Below are 13148 nucleotides of genomic sequence, written 5' to 3' on the forward strand. Positions count from 1 at the left end.
GTGGATGTCTTCTGTGCTTTTTCAGCAATTTTTTGATTGATTTGATTAAAAATCATTATATTAATAAAACAAAAAGCAATCTAAACCTGATCATTTGACTCCCTAATAACAAAATTTTTAGTAAAAGTCCTATTTTGGTCATATATAAAAACTCTTCATTATGTGTGCATAACTATCAGTTAAATTATAGTTAATATAAGCATAACAATACATTGCATAGAAATGTGATGGACACCAAAACATTTGACTTGTTTGATACATCAGTTTTTTATACTGATGGCTTTGCAGTGAGGTTAAATGATGCGTTCAGTTTGAAATTTTCAGACATTTTCAAAAGTTCAGATATATGCTGTAAAGTAATAAAAAGAACGCTGAAAACTACATACATGCAAGAAAGTACAGGGAATCTCACCAGCTTTTACATCATAACGGATACACAATTTTGCTTGTAAATTTGTACTGAGACTGACCACTGAGGTGTAATATGCAGCAGGCTAATAAGGATTTTTAACATCCAGATTCACAAAAATGTTGAAGAGAATTGAGGAACTAAGCTAAACACTGATCTTTTATAAGACCCTTCAGAAGGAATGACGGACTGTCATTGATTGCACAAGGAATGTTCACAATGGCATATGTTCATTAAATTTCACCTGTGTTAGCTGTAGATAGCTACATTTGTAATAAAGGTTTTAGCTATTTGTTTATGTAATATTTAATCTTAATTTTGTTTGTGAGTTCATAATGATTTTCTGTTTTGGATATCATGTAACTTTAATATTGCTGGTATTAATGGTCCATTTTAAGAGCTGCTTTTAGACATTTTTGACTAAGGAGGGTGGAAGCAGAGATAACAGGAAAAAATTGTAAACTTTTCTTGGAAAAAGGCTATAAAGAACCTAGCTGCATTTGCTCTAAGTAGTAGTAGTAGAATTAAAATTTCTGAATTAGTAGATTTAGTTAAAGTGTCATCTTGAGTTTATAATGTATATTAATAGTTACTCTTTTTCCAGTCAAGCTTTTTCATTGATACAGATAATTTCTTCAATTTGTGTAATGATTCTATTTAATCACATTAATTAAACTGATTAAAGGAATACATAAAAAGAAGTCCAGATATATTAAGCAGTGTTTGTGATTTGTTAGGGTTAATTGTTCCTTCAACTGAGCCACTGTCCCACCCTGTGATAAAGAACATTGCTACCTGAATTGCTGGGTCTGCTTCTCAGTGCTGGCTGCCGTAAGACTAATTCAGTGCCTAGTGTAGAAAACTCTTCACCTGGGATTCCTCCAGCTTTGCCACCTTTTTTTCCTGCTTTATGATGACTACAGGGAATTGAAAGGATATTGCAGCTGGCTGTGCAACTGTTACGCCTGTAGGGCTTTAGCATAAAAGGCTATTTTGTTGAGGACTAGACCTTGAGTTGAGGCTAAACTTTTTGTGTATTTGCTTTGGTCAGAAATATTAACGCATACACATCTAGTTCCTACAGTTCGTTCTGCAAAAAAAAAAAAAAAAGTGCTTAGATGTTCTAACAAATTTTGCTTGATCAATTTTCCTTATCTGATAATTCTTCTCCTAAGAATGCTCTTAGGAGGTATTGCTAGTAAGACAGCTTTTTTTTCTTGAAAGTCAACGTTCTTCATTGATTCAGTAGGTGCAGTCGTCTCTGGGCTGAGCATGAGTATGACTGGTAAATAAAGTGATTCACACTAACAGCACAAACACATGGTTATTAACAACAGCCATACTCCTTGTTTGATGTTTGCTAATGAGTGCGAACTCATTTAAACTCTCCTTACTGTGTGTTGCTATAAAAACTATAATGTTCAATGTTTAATACTTTTCTCAGATAATTCATGCAAACTATGAACTCCAGTATAAATATTGAGAAGGAAAGTGGTGGAAGTGTAACTGACTTGAAAATCACTATCCTCATTTTAATTTTAATGAATATTCTTGTGTACTTCCTACTTTTCTTAATATTTGTGTTGAAGTTGTGTAAGTTTACACAGAAAAATTCATAACAGGCTATCTTTATTTCTAATTACTAAAAGCAAACCAATTTACTTTTTATGTCACAACCAGTATTGATTTTTGCTCGAATCGTAACATCTCTATAATATTTGAAAGTGAAATTTCTAGCTTATGTTTGGTTTCTTTGCTGTAAATAAATGTGGCTTTCTATTAGAAATAAAAGATAAAAATGAGCATGACATGACCATTTAACGGGTTGTTATCTGGCCTGAAGTGCTCATCAAGGCTTTCTCTGTAGTCAGTGGAGAGAGAATGATCTCCAAAGCACTACTCATACCATCTATTTTAGGCTGCAGTTTCATATTCCCATTCATATAAACAATATCATCACCAAAAGCAGCAGCCCTGCCCTGATGACTTCTCCAGCCGTTGTGCTGTTCCCTAGCTGGTATTTAGGTGAACATTTGTGTGACAGTGTGATGATTTTGAAACTCAGCCAAGCTAAAACTAATCTGACCAAAAAAAAGTTTTTGTTACTTTTAATCCAGATAAGAATGAAAATTAAATTACATAGAAAACTCAAAAAAAAAAAACAAAACTGAGTCATGAAAGCACTTGAATGTGTATTTTTTTAAGCATGTTTTGAATTGAGACACTCAATAGGAGCTGACTAAATATTTCATTTGCAAGGTATTAGCTAGGATGTTATATGCTGAGTCATGTCTTACTTGTTTGTTTCTTCAGTACATCCACAGAAGAGTGCTGGATGGAACAGTGGCTCTGCATATACACAAGCAATTGTGCATATGCATGCAATGCCCCTGAACAATCAGTGCTCCTGTTTGCCAGTAGTGCTCGGTTCACATATGTATACATTACCAGCAGTATCACATACAACTTTTTTGGTTAGAAAAATGGGAGCAGAGCCCGTTTTTAGGTAAGTTCCTCCTTAAGAAGGTGGTAGTAGTTCTGAATGGGAGATTTTTGTAGATAAGGATTGAATAGCTTGGTACCTTCATTACTTACTTTTCATGGTTATATTTATGGGTTACACAATCAAGCTTATAGTGAAGTTGTATGAGTGGGAATTTAAATTACTGAAACAAGGAATTACCTGAGTTAAAATTACTGTGGTTTTGACAGAAATGACCCAGGTGATTAACATTATAGGAAACTGCGTGGTGCCTGGCGTGTCTAAAGCACACACAAACAAGATTACTCCTTAGCTTTGTTTTAGCAGCAGCAGAAGATACATCAGGCAAATCTGAGTTTCATTGAACTGGTGGATCTCACTGTTTCATTATCAAGTTTATGCTTTCTTTCTGTTTTATAAAAACACTGCACAAAATTAGATTCCATATTCATGCAAATGCTGTATTTCTAGTCTATGAAGGAGAGATGAAACAAATGTTAAAAACATTTCCTTCTAAGATAGTGTATGTGTCTTCAAAATGAAGGTTGCAGATACTGATGTCAGAGGGGAAAGAAAATTCATCACTTCTCTGTAATTCAGTTTCTCTGTCCCTCCCTCTTGGAATTTTGGACTGCACAAAATGCAGATCTGCAGTGTGCTGTTGGTGTGTGGAGTGCAATGGAAATCAAATGCAGTCTGATCATGTACATGCATCTCTCTTTGTGAAGTGTAAGTACAGAGGAAGAATGTTGTGCTTTGGTTGTCTTTATCTTAGTGAGTTTAATCCATAATTGAAATTTCAGAAACTGTAAACATATGAAAAAGTATCTTAGAAAACAAAAATGTGCTGCTATGTCCCCACTGTAAACAGTTCTACTTTCTCTGTGTGACTGTGTTGTCTTCAGATCTCAGACCAGCTCTCAGTTTCTGGCAAGCAGGGAATATATATTTCAAATATATTATTTTGAAATACAAATACCCATCTAGCCCGTGTTTTGTGAAAGTTGATTTGTACCACAGTGCTACATCTGGTGGGAGCACGTAGCCTATGCTTTGGAGTTGAGACCTTGAGATACAGCTGTGAGCACAAATCTTCATCTGGCTCTCCACAAGGATAGCTAGTGGGTTCCTGAGATTTGAGCCTGCGTATTTTAAGTTTTATGCCATGTAGCTATATTTGTTTAAAAAAAAATAATCACAGCCATCTCTTCCATTTTTACTTTCAGTATGACCAGGTGACCAATTCTTGGCAAATTAAAAAGTCTTAAAAGAAGTGCGTGGGTCTTCTATAAAACTGCTGTCATACCTGGAATCTAAAGCAAAAGGCATCATTTCTCACCAGAGGCAGGAACACAATATAAAACTCAGAATAGATTTTTGGCTGCTTTCCTTCCATTTTATGTATTATTCCTTAAGGTCTGTCCCTGAATCAAAGACATTTTTATATACCTGTAGGTAACATTTAAAATTAATGGTGGTCTTTCAGTTGAATTTAATGGGATCTGCTATATTTTATCAGATTTCAATTGTGAGGTGGGCTATGCGTACAAGGAAATCTTAAGACCTCTGTTTCTCCCTGGATTAGTTGCTTAGCAGGTAGTCTGCTGCTGGTAGCAGACTGGTACTTCGCTTTGTATCGTGGAGGGCGGAGGCTTCCGGCATAGACAGAGATAATTGATCAGACCAAGATTACAGTGTTTGCCACTATAATTAGCATCTACCTACACTTGTCACACCATTGCATTTTATATAAGGCAGCTATTTCCTATATGTATTTTACTTTAGCCTTTTACAGAGATGCTTGCTGTAGCATTTTTGCAATATTTTCCTCTTGATGAGTTCAGGTGGCTGAAAATGCAATTCCCTATGATTCCAGAAAAACTGAGATTTTTTTTTTTAAATACTTGTGTCAACTTTCCACCTTAAATAATCTTTCTTCCTTCCTTCCTTGGCCAGCTTTGATTTTTGGGCCACAACACAGCTATGCCCATGTAAACCATTTACTGCATCTCAGTAGACCACAGTTGCCTTCAAGAGGACTCTTTGGGAGAAGAGTTAGCTATTTACGTGCGTTATTTTGTGGCCATACATATTAAACTCTTTGGTACAGGGTTTGGCTTCGTGCTGTGTCTTGTAGAGGACAAAGTTGTGAGCTATGTGACAGCTGTAGGTGAAGAGTTCACCATCTGAACCTCTGCAAGTGCCAGCTATTTTATATCTGTTTTGCTCCCATGGTGACTGCAGCTTTAGAGTCTGCTTCCTCCACACCTCTTAGATGAAAACAAAGTTTCTTGAGTTTTAAGGTATGTTATGAAGCACATGTATTAGATGTAGATTTTGAATAGAAAGACATGCTGAACACTGACTAGTTTGAGAAAACTTTTTTGAAGTTCAGATGTGAATTGCTCATATGCTGACAGACTTTGGTGCTTCTATAATGTCTCCTGTATATTGGGCAGACAAGCAGTTTAGAGGTGTATTAGGGTACTCCTGTGGTCCAGTTTTGTTTAGCAAAGGGAGATGGCAAGATCCAGTTGTCCCTTAGTAGTGGTATGAGTTATAGGAGCTTCTGCAGTTTGTTGCTGTGAAGGAGAGAGACTCTGGAAGGACATGTACCAGGTTTCCCTGCATATCATTCCTCTCCTATTATTGTAGTGGCTCAGGTGGGGTGTGCAGCAGATGGTTGTGTGGCTTCTGGATGCCGTGAGGCCTGTGAGAACTGCTCAAGTCCTCACCTCCAGCTGTGCTGACCCCTTGGGCTGTCCCTGTGGTGTCTGAGAAGTGGTCAAGGTTTTAGGATGGGTAACAAGAGTAAGGTATATAAACAGAATAATATGATGATATTTTATTGCTGCTAAATTTGAAAAAAACTGACTACTGTTCATCTGCAGTCCCAAGTAGGTTTAAAATTGTTGTTTCACATTTTTCTGATTAGTATTTTGTGTACTAAATACAGATGAGCATGCACACACACATACAATCTGCAAATCTATTAATGATTATCCTCTATTGTTCTCCTCTAAATTTTTTCTTTTGCTGTCAAACAGGTGTGCACATGTCTTAGCTATGTGCACATGTACATTTAGCTGATTCTGTTGGTAGTATCTTGTTTCTCAAGGTCAGCACATTTACATATATATTTGACGGTGTGACAATGTTGAAGTTTAAGGGCGGCAACGAACAACGTACATGCTAAAGATTCTTATCCTTTGCTTTCCAAGTGGTGTTGCAATAATTGAAAACATGCTTTAGTAGGCTCTTAGAAGCTGATTACAAGAACTGTAATTTTGCTAGATTTGCTAGATTCTTCTGTGCTAATGTCAAGGAGGTTAATGTTGCCAGTTTATAAATGGAGAAAATACTGACCTATAAATACTCTAATATTGAGCAGCAAATCAGTTGCTTCTGTATCCTGCAGACAGGCAGCCTCATTTGGTGAGATTTGGAATTTAACATGCAGATTATCAGGCCAAACCTCCTCTTTTCATCAGACAGACCCTCATTTGATATAGTAGGGATTAGCACAGTTAAATTGTATTTTGAAATGGTTGTTTCAGCCCCCTATCTGATTAGGGATGGTTTGCCGTTTTAGGGGATTTTACTTTGTCTTCATGCCTTGTTCTCACCCATCTGAGTGTATTTGCTTTACTTCTCGTGGCTGGCTACATAATAGCAGTATAGGGATTGTATTACACTTCCCAATCTGTCAATATGGAGGACTGGCCAAGAGTGTAACAAACCAGTATTGCTTCAACTCCCTGTCTCCAAGGTAAGGCTAATCAGCTTTTGTTGAAAACAGCAATCGGGGATTGCTTTCTCTCCCTTACTTGTTTTTTAACTTCTTGGTGCCAGATGCTTCAGTGCATTCAGTGCCAGGGGAAGACTTGTGCTCCCTGGATTAGTAGTGTCACTTCTGCACAAAGATATTTCAATATTGTTTTTCCCTGATCCAGTAATGAGTCTGATGTGGTAGTTAGGACTTCAGACATCATGCTTTCTGTCTGTAGGCTGGAGTTTAACTTATTTTGTGTTTCCAGCATCTTTCCCATGTTGTGACAGTTTTTCACATTTTGTTATTAAAGAACTTTAACTATCTTCTGGTTCAAATCCTGTGCCTTAATTGCTTCTTAGTTTAGCTGCTGTCCTTCTGGATGAAAAGAAACAAGATAGGATTCCATCCAGACCCTGCCAGTGTTGGTTTATTGTCCTTGTGAATATCTAGCCACATACACTTCACAGGTTTTAATATAAGTAAAAATTTGGGGGAAGGGGCATTTTTCTAACAGCAGTTCTACTCTTGGAAACAGAAACATTCTCTCTACATGTGTGTGCTTTCCTATGAAAGCTGATAGCATCTTATTTTAAAAATGGAAAACAGCCCTTGTGGATCTCCAGACTGCACAGTTTGATCTAAAATATTCTTAGTCTGAACTAAAGTATTCTTCAAAAAGCCACTGAGGATTTATTACTCCTGATTTACAGCTGGAGAAAATGAGCAGATCGTTTAGTCGGTGGCAGTACTTTCACTCTAGTTGAGAACACAGATAGGATTTGAGAAATGGGCAATTCTGAGCCTTGTGCTCCTTTTCACTAGTGCACACCCTGCCACAGTTGAAATAGGCAGATTAAACCTCTTAGTTGATTAGAGTTGGTTTAAGGCTTTTTGGTTTATATTCTATATCTATTCTGTTCGGAGATGTGAGTGAGAAATAACTACAAAGTGTGTAGCTTACATTCAAGAGTTTTGTTGGACTGTGTTTCTGTGACTATGGATGATGCAATGCAAAATACGTGGTTTCTTCAGAGATTACAGCAGTGGGTTAATACCTGATTTCTGTTCTCAGACCTATAGCAGCCTACTATATAACTGTCGGGAAATCACTTCCTTGCTCAGTGCCTGATTTGTTCTATCAGTAAAATGGGAAGAATGATGGTTAGTACCCGAGCTATGTATTTTGAGACTTATTAAAGACTTGAAGAAGTTGCAGGTGGTGTGAAAGCTGTGGTTCTGAGAGGGAGGTTGTTAGTACAATAACAAACCCAACCATAACGATTCTATGATTCTACAGAGTTAAAATGGAAATTTGCTGAAAATCCAATAAAGTTAGCAACTGTTAACCAAAATAATTTGCACTTTAAAAAGCTAGTTGTGTTTGCATAAATATGTGCATATGTGCACACACACATGAAATACATGTAACACGAGTATATAAACATATGAGTTGTTTTCCCTATTTCAGGCAGTTTTAAAGCTTCAGCACTTTATGCCTCAGCAAACTAATGGTGTTCACTTGCACTCTGAAAGTGAAGTAATAGATTTGAGTGTTTGCCTGTTTAAGACCTCCTTGGAATTTTGAGAACTTGGAAAACTCATTTGTAGTGTTGAGTTTTGGTTTCAAGAGAAGCAGGGGGATCAAGGCAGGCAGGTGAGCATCCACCCAGTGTGATACAGAACTGAACTAATGTGACTGTCTTCTGAGTCATTGCTTGGCCCTCAACCCTTTTTGCTAGCCAGCATAAGATTCATATATATTAGCTTGGATCACAGACTTACACAGAATTTTTTTGTTTCTGTATTAATTTCATTTATTATTACTTTTTATGCAGTGGTAGCATGCACAAACCAACCAGATTTGGACCATGTTGTGACTGGCATTGTAAAATATAGTAAATGACAACATTAGCCTCGAAGAGTTTTTACCCTAAAAAAAATCCCCAAGATCCTGCAAACATGCTGCATTTATGTAAATGCCTGTCATATGAGACAGACATTTATAAATGTCCTGTGTTTCTCTGCTTATTGTATAATTTACTACACAAATATATTCTTCTACTCAATCAGAAATTTACTATATGATTATATGCGTTTAGTTTCCTTTACAGCAAAACAAAAAGATTAGATTAGCATAAACCAGTTCCAGCAAAAGCTTGAGAGAGAATGCAGGATTGGAAAAGGCCTTTATGCATCCAAAACAATAAGAAGTTTGAAAGGCATATATCCTCAAAGAGAAGGATTGATTATAAGGTTGACTACTAGAGTGGCCTTCATCCCTTTTTGTAAGTTTATAACTTCTAAGGCATTCAAAGTTCTTCTCACACACATTATTAAAAAAAAATCTGAACTGATATAACTCTTTTTTTTTTCATGTAATGCTACTGCTTTAAAATAACTTTTCCTCAAGTTTGATCCCGATAATAGTTACATTTTTTGTGAAGATGTTTGTGATAACAGTCACAAAAGAATCATGGCTGCTGCAATTCATTATGAAACATGAAAGAGAAGATACTATAGCTGACAGCCATGTCTTAAAGCAGGCAAATTACAGATTTCTCTCCTAGGAGACAGGTAAAGACAGAGTACCTGGTGAAACCAGAAGGGAGAGAAATTCAGTTAGCCCTGTAACTGTAAGAGAGCTAAAACTAGAAAAATATATCCACAAAACAACTGGTTCCAAGTCAATTCATGTGTCTGCTGGTTGCATGCATTGCAGCTCTCTTTGCTTCTCCATGTGCAGTGACTCATAGATACGTTCTTGGAATTCTGCTTAAAAATGTCTGAAGTGTAATGATTTTAAAACGGGGGTCGTCTTTGACGGAAGATCATTTTATGTTGTTTATTCCAAGTTAATATTTGATGTTGGTCTAGAAGTAAATTATACTGGGTAAAGGTCAACATTACACAACTGAATCTCATGTATATACACAGTTTAGGCTGTATATGTTTTGTTCTCACCAGTACAGCTCATCGTAGTGTGACCATTGTGGTTATCTCAAGAAAAGGAGAAAAAACACTTGGTACTATAACTCTAGCTGTTGGGTTTCTTATGTGATGCATAAAATTCACGTTTTTAATAAATATGTTGCACTGCAGTATCATCACATAGATTCATTGGTACATTTCCAGACTCATTCTGTAGTATGTATGCTATAGGAAGTATTACAGAAATGCAAGTTTCAATTAATTTAAAGAAGTATCTTTAGAGGCACAAATGGATGTGGAAGTTTGGCAGAGACAAGCCCAAGAAGTGTGCATGTTGGTTTTGGGTTGTGATAATTTATTTGGTGGAAGATTACTGTGCTACTACTCGTCTAAGTGTGTACATGATAACTTCAAAGGGAAGAAAAGATGATTTGGAGTAAAGGGGGAAATTGTGTAAATTTTAATGGTTTAAAAACTACCTAAAACTTAGACTGTGTATTATTTTAAGTCATTTGAAAAAGAGTATTTTTTTGCTGACACATTTTATAGTTTAACATTAACACTTAAAGACTTTTGTGATTTGTGTGCAGGTATATGTCTCGAGTCCATGGTATGCATCCAAAAGAAACCACACGTCAGCTGAGTTTAGCAGTCAAGGATGGTCTTATTGTTGAAACCCTGACGGTGGGGTGTAAAGGGTCAAAAGCTGGTATTGAACAAGAAGGATATTGGTTGCCAGGAGATGAGATTGTGAGTATAAAGTCTTTGAGAAAATAAATCACAATTTCTGGTATCTTGGCATGAAATTTGTTTTAATTTCTCTTTAAAGGTATTTATTGATGCTGTGTTGGTGCTTGTGAACAGGAAAGTAATGTACTCTTAAACTCTTTTAACCTTTTCTATTCCATAGAAGCTTTTTCTTCTTAGATTCTGAGTTTTTTGCTATGAAACACTGGCAAAGTCCTTTGCTTAGTCATCCCTGACTTTTATGTAGTATTCTCTTCTACAGCTGTACAGGAAGACAGTAAATATTATTGGTATTACTTGAAATCCTCAGACATCCTCAAATCCCAAAGATGGTATCTTTAAAAAAAAAAAAAAAAAAAGACAACAATTTTTGATTAATCTTACTTTAATTTGAATCTGAGGAACGAAGAACTCCTCTTCAAAAATACAAGAAGTTATACATTTATGTACAAACAGACATGAAAAGATGTGTTTTACAGATATTTGTGAACACCAGAGCATTCAGTTAGGAAGGACTTTTTTAGAAAATTAGTTACAGGCATCCAGACATTGTTCCACTGGATGTGTAGAATAAATATTTAAATCGAGTTAAACAGATTGAAAGTTATGTGAAGGGAAGAAAAGCACGTCTTCTCTATCCTTCCATAGCTGAGATGGAAGGCACTTACAAAGTTAACTGAGAATAGTCCCATAGACTAGGGAGAAGCTTGTACAATTGCTTTGTCTTGTTCAGAAACCTGGTCTCTATATTTGCAAGACCATGTTTTCGTAATTAAAAAAAAGAAGAGTTTGGCAAAGCTTTAAAATACTTGAACGAGGAACCGTTGCTTTCCAATATAAGTTCCATTAAATACTGGTAAAATGGACAGCATTATCTCAGACATAGATAATAATTTAAATTTTGAGGAAAACCAGAATAACTCTACAGGAAAATAAATTATGAAAACCACAGAAATAGTCATTGCATTATTGCATCCATCAGTAAGATACCAAAAGTGAAACAACAGATTATTTTTTGTTTTAAAGTGAAAGAAATAGAAAGTGGAAACAAGCAGTATCCACAACAGAAAACATTATGGTTAAAATTATCCCAGTTACACTAATTTAAAGTATTGAAATATGTATTTAATGTACATTATGTCACTGTTAAGATTCTCATTCTAATTTCATTAGAAACCCTCAAGAGAGCCTTTAAAGGGTATGTAGCTTTGTTTTTACTATTCTCCCTAGGAGTAAACATTTCAAAATTCCAGCTTAGCTCTTTTAGGTATTTCTTACGTCAGTTTTATCTGTTTAGAGGTGATGTTAATTGTGTAGACTCAACATGACAAAGTCTGAGATCTGTAGTTATCTCAGCTATTCAGTATGTTTGTTTCCTCTATTGCTAAGAGGGAAAAAAAAAAAAAAAAAAAGAAAAAGAATCAAAATGCCTCACAATAGCCATTTCTTAAATGGTCATTCAAAAAAGTGTTCCTGCTACTTATTAGCAACATTGTCTAACAAAACTTGTAAGATAAACAGCATGTAAATTCCCAGTGAGTCATTTGAATTACATAATTATTTTATCTCAGGATGAAGAGTTGTCTTTGACTTGACTGAAGATGCTGCTAAAGTCACATTATGAATAGCCCTTTGGTTAGAAGTGTTGACTGTATTTTCAGCATGTCTGCTAATCACTGATGCACTGTGCTGTGACCATATGTCTGATGGCCATCTCAGTTGTTCAGAACACCAGTGTGCACTTGACTTAACAGTTTTATGCAAAAATAGGAATCGCTTCTGATTCCAGGCCATGTTTCAACAGTACCCCACCTCCAGTTTCTTGATCCTAATACTGAATCAAAATGCTGCAGACAAATGAAGCAAAACACATTGACTTGATATAAAGTCATTCTCTTTGTTCTTTTACTAAAAAAAAATTTAATGAGTAACAAAGCGTCATTGTCATCACTCGACATCAGATCAAGTATTATCTATTCTCCAACAACTGGTGCAAAACCATGAAGTTTGGTATGTTCTTTACGTTGGACACTGGATAGTTTTACAGATGCTTTGTCTGCACTTGGTCAAGATGCAGTTTGTAGTTCTTTGTAATTCAGTACTGCTCAGATCTGGTACTAATGACTGTTGAACCATGAGCTCAAGTTACATTTCAGTGAGGACAAACACACACAAGTCTTTTTGGAGATCCACTTGTAGGAGATAGAACTCTATAAAATAGGGCTATTAATGCTGGAACAGAGATTTTAGGGTCATCAGCCTTTAGCATTTACAGACAGACCCTTAACCCAATTGTCATACTTGGTTTGACTGGTACTACAGGAACTTGGAAAGCTCATAATGTGAAAGAGAAAGACTTGAGAACTTATCCACCACCTATTGACATCAGTACAAGAATGCCCTTGGATTTTAGCTTGTTTTCTGGCACCACAGTGGACGTCAGTAAGGACCAGCTCTTTCAAGGAGCTAGCAAAGGGACGCATTCCCGTCGTTGTGTCCCCGTCCCCCCCCCCTTTTTTTATTTGAGCATTTACTTGATGTTTCTTTATGATTTTGAAGTTTTGGATCTAAATCTTAGCATTTTAAATCCATATTCCAGTAAATAAATTACTGGCCCAGGCCACAGAACTACTGAGCACCTGTATCTGTTACTTATATAGGTGCCCAACTAGAGGCTGCCACAAGGCCTGAAAGTACTGGTTTCAATGATGACTGCAGACTGATTACTAAATGGTAACAGTAATTGAAAGTATACAGATTATGAAAACACAGCTCTATTTAGAAAAGATTCATTAGATAATCTGTGGTGC

At 36.1% G+C, this 13148-nt stretch overlaps 1 protein-coding gene across 1 annotated transcript in view; it reads left to right on the plus strand.

Annotated features, from left to right (window-relative positions):
• LOC104162102 (zinc finger MYND domain-containing protein 11) overlaps positions 1-13148 on the plus strand; it is a gene marked incomplete at its 3' end in the record, with an annotated part of 50215 nt that overhangs the window by 7530 nt on the left and 29537 nt on the right. The window contains exon 2 of the mRNA XM_009700753.1: positions 10182-10341. Within this exon, the coding sequence (XP_009699055.1) occupies positions 10182-10341 (160 nt within the window). The remainder of the gene's footprint in view (positions 1-10181; positions 10342-13148) is intronic.

Source organism: Cariama cristata, unplaced genomic scaffold (assembly GCF_000690535.1).
Source record: "Cariama cristata isolate BGI_N322 unplaced genomic scaffold, ASM69053v1 scaffold11335, whole genome shotgun sequence".
NCBI lineage: Eukaryota > Metazoa > Chordata > Aves > Cariamiformes > Cariamidae > Cariama > Cariama cristata.